Here is a 19,440-nt window from a genome sequence, read left to right as displayed (position 1 = left end):
TCTCCCTTCCTCTCTGTACAAAATCAATAAGATATATTTAAAAAATAAAATAAAATAAAATTGGGTAGATAACCAAAGCTTTGAAGTCTTCCACCTGAACTGTGTGCTTTTTAAGGTCCTGTATCTCTGGAAAGATCCATTTCCAGCAAGAATGCCAGTCATATACATTTTGCCTTCTAAAGCCCCAAACCAACCAAACAAAGAAACAACAAACCCTCTAATTTAGAAGGACAAACAAAACAAATCACGAAGCAAAGCAAACACAAAGACAAAATACAAAAACCCATGTGGATAATAATTCTGACCAAAGTAACCCTCACAACTGTTCTGAAAAACCAGAAACGAAATCCTTTAAGAGTAATGCTCTAGTTTAAACCAGAACAGAAGAATGGAATGAGATAACTCCCTGTATATCAATATGAAAAATCTCCAAAGCAAATTGTTAAGTGAAAAAAATGACCAGCGCAGAATAAAAGAGTGTGTATAACACACTAAAAGATGGAAAAATAAAACATGCTTTGTAGTCATATTTACTTGTATTTTCAAAAGGACATGCTGGTGAAAAGTGTGCATGTGTGTTGTACACACCTAGACACCGAGAGAGAGAAATAAAAGAGAATACAATCAGGGAGGGAGGATGGATGTGAAAAGGGAGGGGAGATGTGTGCAGATAAGATTTTTTACTGCATAACCTTTATATTAATGCCATTCTGAACATGTTAATATATTACCTATTCTAAAATGAAATTTAAAAATTTAAATAGGAGAGTTGGTCTATATGCCAATTTCCATTTCTACATCCACTTAAATATGAAATGAAATCAGAATATTAAAAAAAAAAGCTGTACAGTTGACCCTTGAACAGTGTGGGGATTGTGGCACTGACCCCCTACATAGTCAAAATTCCACATATAACTTTAATATATATACATATATATTTTATTGACTTCAGAGAGGAAGGGAGAGAGAGAGATAGAAACATCAATAATAAGAGAGAATTATTGATTGGCTGCCCCCTGCACAGCCCCACTAGGGATCGAACCCACAAGCTGGGCATGAGCCCTAATTGGGAAGTCAACCATGACTTCCTGTTCATAGATTGATGCTCAACCACTGAGCCATGCCAGCCGGGCTCCACATATAGCTTTTGACCTCTCCCCCCAAACTTTACTAATAGCTCACTGTTGACCAGCATTACCAACAACTTAAATAGTTGATTAACACAATGTTTGTATGCTATATGCATTATATATGTACTCTGACAATAAAGTAAGCTAGAGAAAAGAAAATGTTATGAATGAAAGCATAAGAAAAATACATGTATAGGTCTTACTGAAAACAACAACAACAACAAAACCACAACAACAACCCATGGACCCATGCAGTTCAAGACTGTGTTGTCTAAGGGCCAACTATAACTTGTTCATGGACAATTGATCTTATTATTTTTACATGCAATCCCTCACCTGATGGTACACGATAAATTAATATAGACTTTTTTATTTCTATTTTTTTCTAGGTTATCTGGGTGTTTACATGCATAATGTCCATCATTCTGGGGCTGGACCTCGGTTTACTAGCTGGCCTTATATTTGGATTACTGACGGTGGTCCTGAGAATTCAGTTGTGAGTAATATACAACCCAGATTACCTATATAAAGAACAACCCACCCTGAGATTTCTTATACCATTTTGATAAATACAGTAAAATGACTCCCTTTTGTAACAGTTACTATATAGTGCGTGCAAGCGCATAGTAAGTGCTCTACACATATTATTCTATTTAATCTTCAGAGAAGTCCTGTGAGGAGGTTATGTGATTTTCATCCTACAGGTAAGAAAATTGAAGCTCAGTCAGGTTAAGAACCTTGCTTAAGATCTCAGAGAGAGTAAGAGGCAGCACCGGGATTGGATCTCACCCCATCATCCATGCACTTAGTCACTAGCTCTAATGCTGGTGCTCTCCTCTTAGTCATGGTAAGACCCAGAGAGAGTAGATTCAGCAAAAGACTGAGGCTGCTTTGCAGCTTCTTTTTAAAACGAGATGAAGTCTGTGAGGCACTGGGCTCGGGCTCAGGACAGGATAGCTGCTGCATATATCTTTCATTTGTTGCTTTTGAAGCTAGTAACCCAGAGTTATGTAACCCAGAACAGGAGACTTTAAAACAGTTCATTGCAGCCAAAATGCATTCAAATCTGTACCTGATAAGCCACACAATTCTGTGAAGAAAACATAATGAGATCATCTTCAGAGTGACAGCAGCAAAGACGCAGTGTAACGGGACGTCACTTGGAGGCCACTCCAGGGGCGTGATTTCTGTTGGTTCTGTTTTGACTCTTGAGAGGCCTTTGGTGTGAGCGCTCCTGGGTCTATGACATTGTCTGAAGAGAGCGTGAAACAGCTTCTCTCCCTCCTCTGACTTGATCTTTCTAGACTTCTGGCCCCATCTCTGTCTGTGCTTGTGTGGCGAGGGAATAAAAAACCTGGAAAACCATCATCACAGACGTTTTCAGTTTAGCCGAAGTCCCCTTTCCTGTTCCACCAACCAGTTCTCTCCCTCTTCCTCCGCTGGCATGTGGGAACCTACAAAAGGCTGTCTCCTGCCTCGGTGCCCTTCAATGGCGCCCAAGGGCCCCCAAGAGTTCAGAGCCCCCAAAGTGCCAGCTTGCTTCTGCTTAGTAACTCGGAGCTGTCCTTCCAGCAGGCTGCCTCTCCTCTGGACACCTCCTGGGTGGCTGTGGGCGGGAGAGAGCATTTTGTGGAGAGAGCCTATCTCATGTATGAGCCTGAAGTTAAAACTCAGCGCAGCTCAGTAAGCAGAGGAGACATGGGTGGCACATGTTAGCTGCCGAGTTAGTTTGTCTAGGCTTCTAGCCAACAGAATGCAGTATCCTCCACAGTATTTAATTTCCAGTAATTATAAGGCTGGTCCAGAGAGCACATTGCTGAAAGTACCCCCAAGCAGATACTCTTTCTTCGGGAATTATCTAGTTAGCATATGTCCCCAGTCTCACTGGAAGATTCATGGAATCGATTTGATTGCAGCAGGAGCAGGAAATGGGAAGGGCTGGTTTCTGGTCCTCCCAGGCTCCTGTTGGTATAAAACCCGGCTAATTTGATCACCGCAGACTGTCCAGGCTTCATCAGAAAATTGCGTTGACTGACAAGTAAGTGCCAGGCCCTGGCACTGTGCCCGGCGCTGAAGACCAATGGGTTAAGGCTCGGGGCTGGGCTGCTCCTGCCTTCGGGGCCTTTTCCAACTTCCCCGAGTCTCAGTTTACTCATCAATAAAAACGAGGATAATACTGCTGACCTTTCAGCGTTCTGGTGGGACTTAAATAAGATAGAAGAGGTGTGAAAGCTCTTTGCTTATCCTTTAAAATGTTAGTGTGACGCTCATTATTTCTCTCAGCCTCAGGAAAGAGTCAGGGTTCCCCCTCCTCCTCCAATGGCACACAAACACCAGCTGTTCACTTCAGCGTTGTCTGCAGGAACGTGTCATCTGTCCCAAAGCATCAGAACGATGGGCTCTTCAGGAGCTGTTATTTCTTCTAACCATTTATTCCAAAATATGCCTATCCCCCCCCCCCCCCCCAAAAAAAAAAAAAAAAATCCTGACTTTAATTTTTCTTTTAGTCCCTCCTGGAGCGGTCTGGGAAGCATCCCTAACACTGACATCTATAAGAGTACCAAGGACTACAAAAACGTGAGTGCCTGTGGGAGACATTTGCTGGACTTGGTTTGTGAGCCTGGCTCTCCGGGGTTGCAGATTTCTCTCCCAGGATGTTAGGGACAAGGTCGAAACAGGTGGGGGGCTCTGTCAGGAAATTCCAAATTCTACTGGGTGTCATGAAAACTTCCTACTCAATGTGCCCTCTGACATCCATGGTTCACATGAATTTCATCCAGGCTAGTTGAAGGTCATTTTAATATCAAACCATGATAAGAAGAATTTTTAAATATAGATAATTCAGTTGTTTCCAGTTATATAACAAATTTCTAGTTATATAACAAATAAGTTATGAGGCTATAATGTGCAGCTTGCTCACCATAGTTAGTAATACTGTGTTACATACCTGAAAGTTGCTAAGAGAATAGGTCTTAAAAATTCTCATCACGCCGAAACCGGTTTGGCTCAGTGGATAGAGCGTCGGCCTGTGGACCAAAAGGTCCTGGGTTCGATTCCGGTCAAGGGCATGTACCAGTAGGGGGTGTGCAAGAGGCAGCTAATTGATGATTCTCTCTCATCGATGTTTCTAACTATCTATCCCTCTCCCTTCCTCTCTGTAAAAATTCTCATCACAAGGAAAATGTTATAATTATGTATGGGGACAGATGCTAACTAGACTTATAGTGATGATCATTAGCAATATATACAAATATCAAATTGTGTCCTATACCTAAAACTAATATAATGTTATACGTCAATAAAAAAAATATGGACAGAGACTCGGAGACCTATAGAACGATATAAAACATATTGACATATGTATAATGACAGTCCCAAAAGAGGAGGAAAGAGAAAAAAGGCAGATACAATATTTGAATAAATATAAAAATGTCCCCCAAATTGATGAAAAACATCACATACAAATCCAAAATGCCCACTGCACGCAATTGCTGTACACACGTAGGTCCATAACTAGACATACACTAACACCGCTGAAAGGCAAGGCATTAACAAAAATTTAAAGCAGTAAGAGAAAGAAAAATCTGTTTCTCGACTATATAATCCGTATCTTCTATAAAATTGTCTAAAATTCTTGAAAATGTTTTTTCATTTCTAATAAGAGATTTTCATGTTCTATGTCACCAAGAATCTATTTGACATTGTGCTCTATCCTTGGAATTGAAAGAAATAACATAAAATACAGGAAATAAAAACAAAGAAAATAAACATCTTACTGATGGGCTTATGATTCCTGCATATAAGATTGCTTAGTGACCAGCAGGGAAAACAAAGCTGAAAAAGCACAGAAAGAAACTGAAGAAAACACTAATTTAGCAAAAAAAATAAAATAAAAATTTTAATTAAAAAATGTGAACCCTAGGAAGTTGTAGTCTAATTTTTAAAAAATATGTTTTTATTGATTTGGAAGAGAGAGAAAGGGAGGGAGAGAGAAACATCGATGTGAGAGAGAAATGTCCATAGGCCACCTCCTGCACACACCCCTGACTGGGGATTATGCCCATAACCTGGGCATGTGCCCTGACCAGGAATTGAGCCAGTGACCTTTCAGTGCACTTGATGAAAAAGTTGGACACTGAGTCTGGAATTCCAGGAGCTGCTACTCAATTTATTTCCACAATCTTCCTCAGTTATATTAGCCAGGTACCATTAAGAGCTAAAAATGATTCTAGAGAATCTCTTGGCTTTGGGTTCTGAGTTCTGAATTGAAGGCTCCAGCTTCTAGAGACCTTGTCCGAGTCACTCAGCCTCTCGGGGCTTCTGTTTTCTTCTTCGATGCGGTTGGACTAAAATTGTTATGATTCCTAAAGACAATACAGCCTGTGGGTTTTACTTTTCACCTGGCCACTCTGTGTCAGGGTAAGAACAAGCAAATAACAGCAATAACCCCGGCTGGGTGGCTCAGTTAGTTGGAGTGTCGTCCTGTACGCCAAAAGGTTGCGGGTTCAATTCCCAGTCAGGGCACATATGTAGGTTTCAGGCTTGATCCCTGGTTGGGGTGCATATGGGAGGCAACAATTGATGTTACTCTTTCACATCGATGTTTCTCTCTCTCCCCCACCTTCCCTTCTTTCTTTAAAAAAAAAAAAAATCAGTGAACTTATCCTCAGGTGAGGATTATTAAAAAAGAAAAGACATCATAAGCCTCAGTTTGTGCAGATCCCCTTGATCTTGCTACTTTTTTTTTTTTTTTTTTTTCCTATTTTAAAAGAATTTGGAGGGAAAAAGAGGGCAGTGGTATGAACTTGAGGCACCTCAAGTCATTGTTCTGAGCTTGTTTTTTCCATCCGGAAGTCAGAGGGTTGAATAATTGCTTTCTAAGGCCCTTTAGCATGACCTCCTGTGAGACTACGGAGGTTCAGGAGTTTGGGTAACCTATTACCTCCCAACTGCGATGAGACCCCTTCTTAAGGATAGTTGAGTGATGCTACCCAGCCCCTCTCACAATTGTAACTCAGCTTCTAGTTGAATAACCAGAAATTTAATTGAATATTTGAGGCCTAAAAATATTTAGTCTCAAATAAGGTTTTTTTTGTGTTTTTTTTTTAATGCTAGGTTGAAGAACCGGAAGGAATGAAGATTCTTAGGTTTTCTAGTCCTATTTTTTATGGCAACGTTGATGGTTTTAAAAAATGCATCAAGTCTACAGTAAGTATTTTATCCCTAGAAATTTGGTTGCTAACTTCCTTTAAGACCTCATTCATTCTACAGGTATTTATTGGGCTCAAACTGGGCAAAAGTCCCCTTTGGGTCTGACATTAAGAATTATTACATCATTGCCTTCAAATAACTAAAGCTCTGTTGGGATAGGAAAAAACAACAACAATAACATACACTGAGTGGCCAGATTAGTATGATCTCTGAACTATGCTGGACAAAAACACCAGAGTTGTCTCCAGGCAGAATTGGAGTAAGTTCTAAATGAATAATATAGACGGTACATGCTAAGAGTTCATAGAAGGGAGTGGTCCTGTTAGTCAGGCTTTGTGTGGTGGTGGGCAGGAGGAAGGAGATTATATCAGGTGTTTGGAAACTCTGAGAACGGAGAGGAAAAGGTGGGAACATTTCGGGGAGGGCTGCCCAGTTGGAGTAAAAGGGTTAGAAAGTATAGAATATGGAAGCAGGAAGTTCTGGTCTTGAATTCCATGCTATGCTTCAAAGTTTTATCTTTAGATCAGTGTTTTACTACGTGAGTTCTGGGGTGAACTGCTGGTTCAGAGGAACATACATAGATTTTGCAATAATAAAAGGGCTCTTTAATGTTAAGGAAATTTGGAAAACACAGATTTAAAGCAAAAGAAGTTATTTTTTGCTGTTTTGTTTCCTATTGTCTTGGAGTCTTTAATATGCTAGTGAGTCTCTCTGTGGGTGGCATAGATGGCCTAGTAGTGGAAACCATGGAAACCTCAGGAATTTCTATTTTGGCAGAACGTCTCAAGTCATAATACCACTCGAGAAATAACCTTTTCAAATAACAGTTGCCATTAATGAGCATTAGAAACCAAATGTTTTAAGTAACTTGACTTTTATTTTCAAAGGTTGGATTTGATGCCATTAGAGTGTATAATAAGAGGCTGAAGGCACTGAGGAAAATACAGAAACTCATTAAAAAAGGACAATTAAGAGCAACAAAGGTGAGGCAACATTGTTCTTTCCCCTCTTAAATTCTTTTATTCCTCAGTGAAAATGAAAGCAATTAGTTTGTCTAAAGTTAAATCTATCCCCTTTGGTGCCCGGATGAGTACATACATATGTTAGACAACAGCTGAGTTGTTCTTGTAGGCAAGAGGGCATCGGAGGAAATAAAATTAAACCAGCAAGAAAAAACAGAGGGTATGAGTTCCTTTTTCATTGTGAAATTAAATCTTATTTTTACTGAAAGGAACAAAATAATTCAATTCAGTGCCATAAAATTATAATAGAAGGCAATAAGTTCATTAACTTTTAGAGCTCTTCCTTTTTATTGTCCTGCCAATGTATCTCTTGGCCAATTCCACCGTCTTCCAGAATCAAGTTTCCGGGCTCTTCTGCTTTTCCACCTTTCTTCCTAGAGAACATCAACAGTTAGACTGAGAGGAACCTCATTTTTAAAAAATATTATGAATACATTTTTATTGATTTCAGAGAGGAAGGGAGAGGGAGAGATAGAAACATCAATGATGATAGGGAATCATTGATTGGCTGCCTCTTGCACATCCCCCCACTGGAGATCGAGCCTGCACCCCGGGCATGTGCCCTTGACCAGAATTGAACCCAGGACCCTTCAGTCGGCAGGCTGACGCTCTATCCACTAAGCCAAACCAGCTAGGACGAACTCTTATTTCTTAAGAGTTCCCTCCATGTTTTGTTTACCAAGGAACAATGTGAAAGATTTTTAATTAATTTGAAATAATTGGCTGAAAAAAATATCCCAAATCATCGGCAATTAAGTTGTCAGTATTTTCTTTGTTTAGAATGGCATTATAAGTGGCGCTGGTTCATCAAATAATGCTTTTGAGCCTGATGAAGATATTGAAGACCCAGAAGAACTTGATATCCCTACCAAGGAAATCGAGATTCAAGTGGATTGGAATTCTGAGATTCCAGTGAAAGTGAATGTTCCCAAAGTGCCAATCCATAGCCTCGTGCTTGATTGTGGAGCTGTGTCTTTCCTGGATGTCGTTGGAGTGAGATCATTGCGAGTGGTAAGGTTCTAAGCATTTTGAATGATAGATTAGGAGCTTTGGCAATAGTAAAACCATATGGGTTACCCATTCTTACAAAAGGATGATTGATTGTATAGGCTCTGTGCTTGTTGTAGAGGAATGCTTTTGCAATAGTGTTATATTTTAAAGCACAGGCTATGGGGCCAGACTACCTGGGGTTGAATCCTGGCTCTGCCACTTGCTGCAGTGGGTCTATAGGCAAATTGGTTAATCTGTCTGTACCTCAGTTGTGAGGATAATGACAGCACCTATTTCATGTGTTTTTTATGAAAATTAAATAAGCATATATATGGTTATTTATGGTTTAGAACAGTATCTGGCATAGAGCCATCCCTTAGCAAATATTAACATTTATTATACTTTCTGAGAATAAATAGGAAAAGGGATATGAAAAGAAGGACGTTTATGTTAAGTGTTGTTTTTATCTGTTACGTGAGCAGCAGTAGAATGGAGAATGAGGGGTACGTGGCAGGACTGAAGAAGCGAGGCATTATTAAGAGGTTAGTACAGGCAGCAGGTCCGGCATCTAGGAAGTCAAAGGGCTGAGGAACACATATTCATGATATCAGACACCATTTATGCAAGTTCATTCTTTCAACAAATAGATGTGAAGTGACTAATGTGTGCCAGGCACCCAGCCAGGCACGAGAGGCAAAAGCAGTCACAGTCCCTATCCTCACAGGACTAAGCAGTCTAGAGAGGAAGTCTAACATGAAGTAACCTTTTCAATAACAACTGAACTAAGTGTTCCAGAGCAGACAAACTGGGGTCTCAACTTGATCAGGAGTGTAAGTTCAAGTAAAGGTTCAGGTAGGTATCAGACAAGTCAGGCAGAAAAGTAAGCAGGTTAAAGACACCAACAATCCAATGTAATAATATGAAACTGACCCCCAACTGGGGTTTATCTTTGCTGGCACTTCTGCAAGGCTAGGAAATTATTCCAGGGTGCAGGTACTAGGCAGGAAGGTAGAAAATTGATTATACTTCACCCCAAAAAAGTGAGAAAATGCTGACAGCTTCTCTTCCAGTTCTCTTAGCTGGCCTCATCATTAGCTCATTTGAGAGCATTTTAACTCTAGGCATTGGCTCAAGTGCATTGTAGAAATTGTGTTGGCCAAAAGGGTTTAAGGAATTACTTTGGGGAAGAATCTTTATTGAATGCCAGAATATTTTACACACCTAACAAATAATTGCTTTCAAATGCTATGAAGACAATTGTGGAAAATCCAAACTGTATCCTTGCATAGAGTCTCGTTCTTCTCCCCAGAAATTTCATGTTCTATTTTACTATTGCCCATAGGTTTTGCATCTTGATTTTTTTAAATTAAGCTTTACATTTTGAGATAATGGCATATTCCCATAAAGTTGTAAGAAATTATACAGAGAGATCCTTTATACCCCTTACCCAGTTTCTCCCAGTGCTAACATCTTGCAAAACTATTGTCTAAAATCATAATCCAATCAGAATACTAAGACTGACACTGTCAAAATACAGAGTCCTTGGTTTCCAGGTCAGTTTTACATTTAGACTCTGGTGGCCGTGTTTCTACACCTGTATATCTTCCACTCAAAGACATAAGCTCATGCTCGTGTCTCCCGTCTGCAGGGGCTGTATTAGAAAGCCTCCTGTACTCCCTTCTTTTCTTCCTTCCACAAATATTTATTAAGCACACCCGCTGTCGAGTGCTGTGCTGTTGAGCACTGGATGTCGCCACCTCCTGAGACAGGTCTTGTCATTCCTAACCATATTGTCACTGTAGGTTGAAAACCTCTGTGATTTCCCAATAATGAGCTTTCCTTAACCAGGAAAGTATTGAAGTTTTTCCTGAGCAAGTGACTGAATTCTACTGAAGTATGGGCAGGTAAAGTTACTCAAATTCTCCTTTTTAAAATTTTAGGTTGTCAAAGAATTCCAAAGAATTGATGTAAATGTGTACTTTGCATCGCTTCAAGGTAAATGCCTATACAGTACATATCTATCTGTAAGATTTCCTCCTATCTTGGAATGTGCATACATCATGACCAAAGGCCTTAAAAATGATTTTTTATTGTGATAAAACATGTATAACAACCTTGGCTATTTTAGTCACATTCAAGTGGCATTTAATTCAGTGGCAAGTAAATTTACAATGTTGTGCAACCATCACAACTATCTATTTCCAAAACTTCTCATCGCCGCGAAATAAAACTCTACCCATTAAGCACTCACACTGAGGGCCTTTTCCAACCGAGGGAGGTAGTACTTCCAATTTGTGCCATAGAGCTGGAATGCAAGGAAACCGATGTTCTCACAGCAGTGCCAAATCACCGTGGAAACTCAGTCCTAGGAAGAGCAGAGCTGGAGATGACTTAGGTCCCTTAAAACTAGAGGACCCTCCAGGGTATGATTCTGTCTGTGAACGTAGGCGAGAATGTGTGTAGGAAGATACTGATGCTTAGGCTGAGTTCCCTAGAAACAGAGACTGAGGTAAGGATTCTTGCACCAGTGATTTCCTGAGATAGTACACACTGGAAAAATTCATGAAGGAATGAGAGGGGCGGGTAAGGGCAGGAGAAGAAGCTGGACAAAGATATGGTTGCAAAAGTCTACCTTCCATGAAAGGACCTGGAGAGTATTATGCTACATGAAATAAGCCAGTCAAAGAAAGACAAGTATCACGTGATCTTGCTCAAATGTGGAATCTAATGAACAAAATAAACTGGTGAACAAATCGATCCAGAGACAGAGAAGCATAGATTAGATTGCAGCATCTCAAAGGGAAGGTGGGGGAGGATGGGTGGGTGGTCAACTAAAGAACTTTATGCATATATGCATAACCCATGGGCATGGACAGTAGGGTGGTGAAGGCCTGGGGTGGTGGGCTAGAAGGCGGGGGGGGGGGGGAGGGGCACATAGGTAATACTTTCAACAATAAAGATTAAAAAAAACTTTTTAAAGTCTTCCTTAGCTTAATTTCACAAGGAGGACACAGCAGGAAAAGCACCCGAGGGCTATTCCTCTTTGAGGCCAGAGAGCTGGCTTTTGAACCCCCTCCCCATGTCGGTCAGTGGCTGCAGACCATGCAAGGATGGAGGTGTGACCCCCCAGGCCTTTTCAGGCCATATGGTTCCCATGGGCCCAGGAAAGGTCTCCAGAGGCCATAACTGTGAACTAGTAGCAGCCAGAATCACAGCAGCTGGAGGATGGGGACACTGGCAAGAGACCTGGCCAGGCACCAAGGCCATCGACTACCACCAGCTGTGTTATAACCATGCCATGTGCTACTGGAAAAGAAACTTGGTGTAGAGCAGTGTCACATTTTGGAAATGAGAAGGAAGAATTAAAAGGAGGAGCTGCCAAAGCTTAGTACTGGTTAATGTTATAAAATATATTAAGGATTAACTAAACGTTCTTTCTTTCTCTTGAAGATCACGTAATAGAAAAGCTGGAGAAATGTGGCTTCTTCAATGATAACAGAAAAGATATATTCTTTTTGACTGTCCATGACGCTGTCCTCCACGTACAGAACTGGGTTAAATCTCGAGAAATTCAAGATTCCATTTTAGAAACGGTACACATGTCACCTTTCTACATTTTTATCTTTCCTGAACTATCATGATTTCTATAAATGGCAAAAAAAATTCCACAAATTTAGCTTTGAGTCTCAGTCTAGTAGGATGTTAAGCCATCTGGGTGAACTTCTCAGAGCCTCAATTTTCTCACCAGTTAAATGGGAGTAAAAACATTTACTTTGCTGGGCAGATATGAAGATTGAATACGGTAGTTTAGGAAAGCATCTCATTCATAGAATGTGCAGGTTTACTAATAAAGATAGACTTCAGCTGTGGTGCCTTGTTAGAATATGGGCACTGAATCTCAGAGCTTATGGGACTTGTATATACAAATGCAGTTTCAATTCTCAGCAGTCTAAAAACTCTTAATGATAAGTGTCTTTAAATAGGATCCATTAGGTCTTAAGTGATCTTTGAAAAGGAAAAAAAAAAATAAAAAAAAAATTAAAGGCCATGAATTAGCCCCGTGAAATAGGATAAACCCCCATTTCCTGGGGACTCCTTATTTTGTCATCCTCTTATCCAATACCTGGGAGAGCTGGTGGGCATTCTGGTATAAAAACCTCTTCTCTCACAGACCCTCCCACAGTGAATTTGGGAAACAAAAACAATATCCATAAAAATAATAATCATAATTATTTTAGTGATAAAGTCTATTATATTTTAAATTGCTTCTCTCCTCCTCCCCTCCCCTCTCCCTGCCTAAAATTAAGGTAGATTCTTATTGTAAACTGGAAGTTAATGTCTGAAGTGAACAAAACTAATTTAGAAAATAATAGCATATTATTCTTTTAAGATATAGTTAGGGAGAGATTGCTCTGCTTAATGCTGCTAGAGAAAATACTAGTCCTAAATACCAAGATCTGGACGTTGAATAAAAAACAAATAGCAAAACCACAAATCTAAAAAAAAAAAAAAAAAAAAAAAAAGAAAAAAAAAAAAAAGCTACATGCAAAATGCTTATCTTTGAAAACTCATAAGCCTTTTTCTATCTAACTTAGAATTTTCTAACCCACGGGTAAAAACAACAAAGTGGGATCATGTAAAGTAGCTAAAAAAGGTCCCTCATTAAAAGTAAAATGGAATTGCCCTGGTCAGGTGGCTCAGTTTGGGGGAGCATTGTCCTGTACACCGAAAGGCTGCAGTTTGATCCCGGGTTGGGGCTGTACCAGAGGCAACTGGGCAACTGACTGTTTCTCTCTCTGTCTCTCATCAATAAAAGTATATCCTTGGGTGAGGATTAATTTTTAAAATTTCAAGTTCTTTCTCAACATGGAAAGTTATTTTGTTATTTGTTTACACCCTGTTCTTACCCAAGATCTCAGATTCCACAAATGTCACAACAGCCACTAACCAGCTGTGCCCTACCAGGGTTAGGCTCCAGATTGTTTGTAATCAGGGAGGCACTATGAGTGGCTGGGATGGATTTTTTGTTTTGTTTTGTTTGTGTTAAACATATTTTATTGATATTCTACAGAGAGGAGGAAGGGAGAGAGATAGCTAGAAACATCGATGAGAGAGAAACATCGACCAGCTGCCTCCTGCACACCCCCACCGGGGATGTGCCCGCAATCAATGTATAATACATGCCCTTGACCGGAATCGAACCTGGGACCTTTCAGTCTGCAGGCTGATGCTCTACACAGAGCCAAACCGGTTTCAGCTGGGATGGGTTTTTTGACCCTGAACAAATGTCAGACTGAGTAGAATTGGGTGCTTACGAACTTACTGGTTCACTGGTTAACGGGCTGAACACTCATGGTAGCTTCTCAGGTCAGGAACTTATACTGTGTATCCTCAGTATCTAGCACAAAGCTCTGGATATGGCAGATGGATAGTAATGATAAACCCTACCTGTGACACTTTCCTTTTCCTCAGGAAGGATATTTGTATTTTAGGGATATTGTGGATGCAGTGATATGACTCTCCCTATCCCTTCATCTGACAAACACCAGGGCTATCCCAAGAAAGTCCCAATTTGTAGCTACACCTATCCTCTAACTCTCCCATTATGTCTGACTATCTGCACAGGGACTGGAGTCTCTAATTCATTTCCACACTAGCAAAGAGAATTGAATTAATGATTTGTGAGATGAAAAAGTAGCTAAAAATGAAATGTCGCTCTTATCTTGATAAACATCTGGAATAGCTTTGGGAATATCCTTTATGCATAAGACAAAGTCCAAACTGCAACTGGTGTCCTCTGTTACTGATTACTGCCAAGAAGCAGAACTTTCCTTAACAACCAACTTGGTCCATAGACGTCGGCTTCCATCTCCAATGAAATTAACACCCATCCAATTTAACTTGGGACTGTTTATTGTCATCAGCCACGAGCCCATTCAGTGTGTGCTCAATGCTGTACTAAGTGCTCTTAGTTTAGCCCTTGAAATAAAGACAAGATTGACTGCTGAATCATTCAGGCGGGCTGGGCAACTCCTAAGAGGCATGCACTTCAGAGGCTGGAAAGAGAGTGGAAAAGGAGGTTAACAATGGAGAACTATGCCAGTTTACACTTGAATGTGAAAACATGTACAGGGAAAATTTGAAGTGAGAAATAAAAAGGACAAGAAAACTGAAAAAGACTTTGAAGTACTAGTGTGTAGATAATTATACATAGGAAGCATCAGCTGGGACCGGTTTGGCTCAGTGGATAGAGCGTCATCCTGCGGACTGAAAGGTCCCAGGTTCGATTCCGGTCAAGGGCATGTACCTTGGTTGCGGGCACATCCCCTGTGGGGGGTGTGCAAGAGGCGGCTGGTCGATGTTTCTCTCTCATCGACGTTTCTAACTCCCTGTCCCTCTCAATTCCTCTCTGTGTAAAATCAATAAAATATATTTTAAAAAAAAAGAAAAGAAAAAAAAAGAAGCACCAGCAGCTCTTCAGGTCATTTTCAGTGGAGAATCAGGTGAGTTGATGCTATTATATTTTCCATAAATGTTCTTTGTGTTCTCTTTGTTAAGATCTCCCTCATCCAGGACCATAAAGATCCTCTTGAATTAATGGAAGCAGAGCTGATTGAAGAAGAACTTAATGTCGAGGATGAGGTATGAGCAAATCTTGATTCTGCTACTTACTGGCTATGTAGTCCAGGACAAAATAGAAAATAATAATACCTCAAAGAGTTGTGGAAATTAAAGGATGCGTATTAAGTGCTCAATAATTAGTAATTATTGCTTTTAAATAAATCTAATTAAATGATGGTGAGTTACAAAATTAAGTTTTTACCCTATTTTTATTATGACAATATATAACTAAGATGAGCAAATGTAAGCAACCAACACTAACATTTACATGTTTGTGAAAAGACTTAAGAATTCAGTTGTATTAACACTTTGTTTCCCCTTTGTTTCCACAGGCTATGCGTAGCCTTGCTTCCTGAAAGTGGGCTGCAAGGCAAAGTTTAACCACCAATGTAATTCTTCTTTGCAAGCATTTTCTGCATTGACTACTTCTTTGGACTTGAAACACTTATTCTTTTTCCATTAGATTTTAAAACTATACATATTTTTTATTGATTTCAGAGAAGAAGAGCGATAGAAACATAAATGATGAGAGAGAATCATCGATTAGCTGCCCCACACTGGGGATCGAGCTCGCAAACCGGGCATGTGTCCCAACCGGAAATTGAACCGGGACCTCCGGTTCATAAGTTGATGCTCAACCACTGAGCCACACCAGTTGGGCCCATTAGATTTTTAAAAATCCTTTATTATTATTTTTTTTAAAGCATCTTAATCCTTGAAAGAAAGAGATTTAAAATTGTTTCTAGGCTTTATTTATAAAATAAATAGCTTACCTCTAAAATGTGTAAAATGGTGAGGAGAATTACCCCGGCAATTTAACAATGTCTAGCTAGGATCTGCTTATGTCGTGCTGCTGTAACTCTGACGTGTTGGCTAACACTGTTCATGTGGGTATTGGGTACCTCTGTTCAGTTGGGATAAGGTGACCGGAAAGCCTCTGGGGCAGTTGAGTCGGGGATGATTATCATTAAAACATTCCATTTCTGACTGGCCTGGGTCCCCCTGAGCTGCACTGAATCACAGGGTGAGGGCCCACTGAGTAAATGCTGATGTAGAATTGTTAATGCATTTATCAATAAAGGCCTTAAAAAATCACTTCTGGTAAACATGGCAAAGAAGTTTTTAAAATGCAAATTTCATTAGTACTTAATCATGCATGTTATAGTGACCAGATGTGTAACCAGAATTCAGAATCAAGGTCCACTTCAAAGCTGCAGAAATAGGCTGATATATTTTGAAAGCATTGATTTAGAGAGGTGAAGCAATAAAAAGATTATTGTGGTTTATCAAAATCACCTTTTGATATGATAATCATGGATCACAATTAGGAACAAATAAAATATATGAAAGACTATCTGTGCCTTAAAAATGTAATTTTAATTTAGTTTATAAAAATAATCACTGTGTAGTTGTATACTGCTATTTAAAATCTTGTGTTATTTTGAACAAAAAACAATTTTGATATGTTTGTAAGACTGTGGTGATTAAAATAAGTTTATGTTTTTCTCTAAAATTTAGCAGTATGTAAAGAACTGATCTTTAACTGAATTTTGACCACCTTTCAAAAAAAATCTAAAAGTAAATAATTTGGATATAAACCTATGTTTAAAACAAGTTTTTTTGTTTGTTTGTTTTTAAGACAGAACAGTCTACATGAACTCAATAGCAAAAGAAAAAATAGTTTGAAATATTTACATCGAAGATGTTTAAGTTTTTAAAAATCTATATTTTGAGCCAGAAAATACACTTTTAGTTTTATTTAATCTTTTCTGACTGCCAATGACTTTCTAGGTATTATATATAATACATAGGCTGTGTCCCGGGGACTATTCCTATATACAAAGTGTCCCCCCAAAATGTATACACACTTTAACAGCTGATAGTTCAATTTTGAAAATGAAATGTATTTTAATAAACACTGCCTTTATAATTATTCAAAGTGTGCATATACATTTTGGGGGGACACCCTACATTTCACACTCAAGTAAATGAAGTTGTTCTTAATTTCTAGGAAAAAATGAACACTCAGGTCCCCAAAGGACACAATGTCTTGCCTGGTTGAGAATTACATTCTACCACTGGCACAGATGTAGGAAATTCCCAAATCCAAAGGCAGCATGTCTTACCTCTGGTTTTTTCCTTATATATAATGAGAAATAAGATCTCTACTTCTGAAGGAATATTATCAATGATCATACCAAATTGGTTAAAAGAACCATCATTGCCATCCCCGCCCCCATTCTGCACATTGGAATTTGAGTGAGTTGTAATGGATGGTGATGTTACAATCTTCTTTCATGCTCATGGGTTATTCTGTCTTTAATTGACTAAGAACAGATTTCTCCCCATGCTGGCTACAGTATAACCAGGATTATAATGTTATCTCATTTTCACAGTAACACCTGCTTATAATGGCAATAAATCATATCTCTGAAGAGTGAATATAAAAGTCTTGCAGAAAATGGATGAATACCTCTGTTCAATAGAGGAAATATGCACTGCTTATTTTTTATTAGTGGAAGGAAATCACCAAAGTAATCCTTTACAGTAAGGCTAGAGTTTTGTGAAATCCTGGTTCCATTTGTGGCTATATAAGACCAGGTATTTGACTAGTTTCCCAAGCAATAGGAATACTGTCTCTTCCATGCATTTTTAAACAATATACATACTTTAATTCTGTATTGCCAATGGAAATTTTACTTGAAACTAAAATTGTTTTTTGTTATGTTTTTAACCTATATGAGTCCAGTGTTGTATATGAATTTCAATAAATAAAGATATCAAATTGTACATTTGGAAATTACTGCACATATTTTTAAAATTAAATGTAAAGTTATTTTTTAAATACTCTATTGTGTCCCTTCTGAGCAAAACTATTAAATATAATTAAAAGTGACAAATTTTAAATTTGCAATTACTCTTATCACTCAGGTAAAAAAAAAAAAAAAACCACAACAAACCATTGATGGCATTAAGGAAGGGAGAGAAATAAAAAAAGAATTAATTAAAGAAACAGAATAAAGGAAGGTTAAAATAAAAGACAGAGAAGAGAAATCAGGAAGAAATAGGAATAATAGAATTTGGTAGAAGGTAAAGAAATTCAAATAGAGGATTGATTTCAATACAGTCATTTAGGAACTCAGATAATTTAACAACATTCTCCCATACTACCTTCTGATTCTTGCTCCCTTTATTTGGCTCTATTTTCCTCCCACATAATAGTTATAACCTGCTAGAATGCTCTAGAATTCACATTACCATTTCCTTTCTTTCCCAGCCTCCTCCCCTATGCTAGAACATAGGCTTCACTAGGGCAGGATTCATTGTTTTATTCTTGGACACATACCAAGCATAGAAGAGTGAAGAGTGCCAGGCACACAGTAGGTGCTTAATAAATACTGTTGGAAGACCGAAATAAGCTGCAGTGATGCTAAGTAAGGCCAACAGTTAGTGGATGGCAGTCACCTGAGCATATAAGACAGTCAGAGTTTCCTGGGCTGCTCAGGCCTACTCTAGCACTCCGGACTCGATTCATTATGAATCTACTAAGTCACCCACTTCATCCTTTTCTTCAGGAACATCTTTGGACCCAGACACAGAGGAACAGGATCTTCTAGCTTCAGGGCCATCTCTAACTCACTATTTTATATCTTAGATCAAGTACTCTAGTATTCTGAGTCCATACCCCCTTAAAAAACTTTATATTTCGAAATACAGATTCACAGGAGTTTGCAAAGAACTGTACAGCAAGACTCCCATGCACCCTTCACCTAGCCTCCCCCAATGTTAACTGCAGTGCAACATAAAACCCAGGAAATTGTCATTGGTACACACCATAGATCTTATTCATATTTGACCAGTTACACATATACTCGTGTGTGTGTGTGTGTGTGTGTGTGTGTGTGTTTGTGTGTGTGTGTGCACAATTTTATGCCAACTATAATTTCATGTAAACACCACCACAATCAAGATGCTTAACTATACCATCAGGACAAGACTCCTTCTGAGGGCCCTTTGTACAAAGCACTGCGAGGGCAGATGCACCTGTTCACACGCCAGCATCCCAGCCTTATAGCTGGAGCTGGAGAGCACCTCTCAGATTATACTTCCTATGGCAGGACAAAGTGACCACCTACTACTCTATGTTAGGCTTTGTTTGCGATTTGCATTTGTATTCATTACCAGCCCAGCCTTGGAGGGGGTTCTAGGCCACTCAGGAGGAGCATCTGAAGGTCACCTTTTAGAGAAAAAGAATGACACAAGTCCTTGACAAACAGCCCGGCAAGTTGATGGAGACTCTTCAGAAGGGAGACCAGACGTGGCTCTTGTCTTAGTTCACGCTGCTGTAGCACATTACCAAAGATTGGGGCTGAACAACACATTTACTCCTCTCAGTTCTGGAGCCCAGAAGTCAGCTCTTGGTGAGTGCCCTCCTCCGGGTTTGAGAAGGCTGTGCTCTCACACAG

The 19,440-nt window shown here is 39.3% G+C and overlaps 1 protein-coding gene across 1 annotated transcript in view; it reads left to right on the top strand.

Annotated features, from left to right (window-relative positions):
• SLC26A4 (solute carrier family 26 member 4) overlaps positions 1 to 16,952 on the top strand; it is a gene marked incomplete at its 5' end in the record, with an annotated part of 38,825 nt that extends 21,873 nt beyond the window's left edge. The window contains 9 exons of the mRNA XM_084897795.1: positions 1,520 to 1,626; positions 3,638 to 3,707; positions 6,246 to 6,338; positions 7,229 to 7,324; positions 8,144 to 8,374; positions 10,294 to 10,348; positions 11,804 to 11,946; positions 14,912 to 14,995; positions 15,307 to 16,952. Coding sequence (XP_084753921.1) covers positions 1,520 to 1,626; positions 3,638 to 3,707; positions 6,246 to 6,338; positions 7,229 to 7,324; positions 8,144 to 8,374; positions 10,294 to 10,348; positions 11,804 to 11,946; positions 14,912 to 14,995; positions 15,307 to 15,330 — 903 coding nt within the window. The 3' untranslated portion in view covers positions 15,331 to 16,952. The remainder of the gene's footprint in view (positions 1 to 1,519; positions 1,627 to 3,637; positions 3,708 to 6,245; positions 6,339 to 7,228; positions 7,325 to 8,143; positions 8,375 to 10,293; positions 10,349 to 11,803; positions 11,947 to 14,911; positions 14,996 to 15,306) is intronic.
• Between the last annotated feature and the right edge of the window lie 2,488 nt (positions 16,953 to 19,440).

The sequence above is a fragment of the Pipistrellus hanaki genome (genome assembly GCF_964339955.1).
Source record: "Pipistrellus hanaki genome assembly, chromosome: 10".
NCBI classification, from domain to species: Eukaryota; Metazoa; Chordata; class Mammalia; order Chiroptera; family Vespertilionidae; genus Pipistrellus; species Pipistrellus hanaki.
This window is presented reverse-complemented; position numbering and strand designations above follow the sequence as displayed.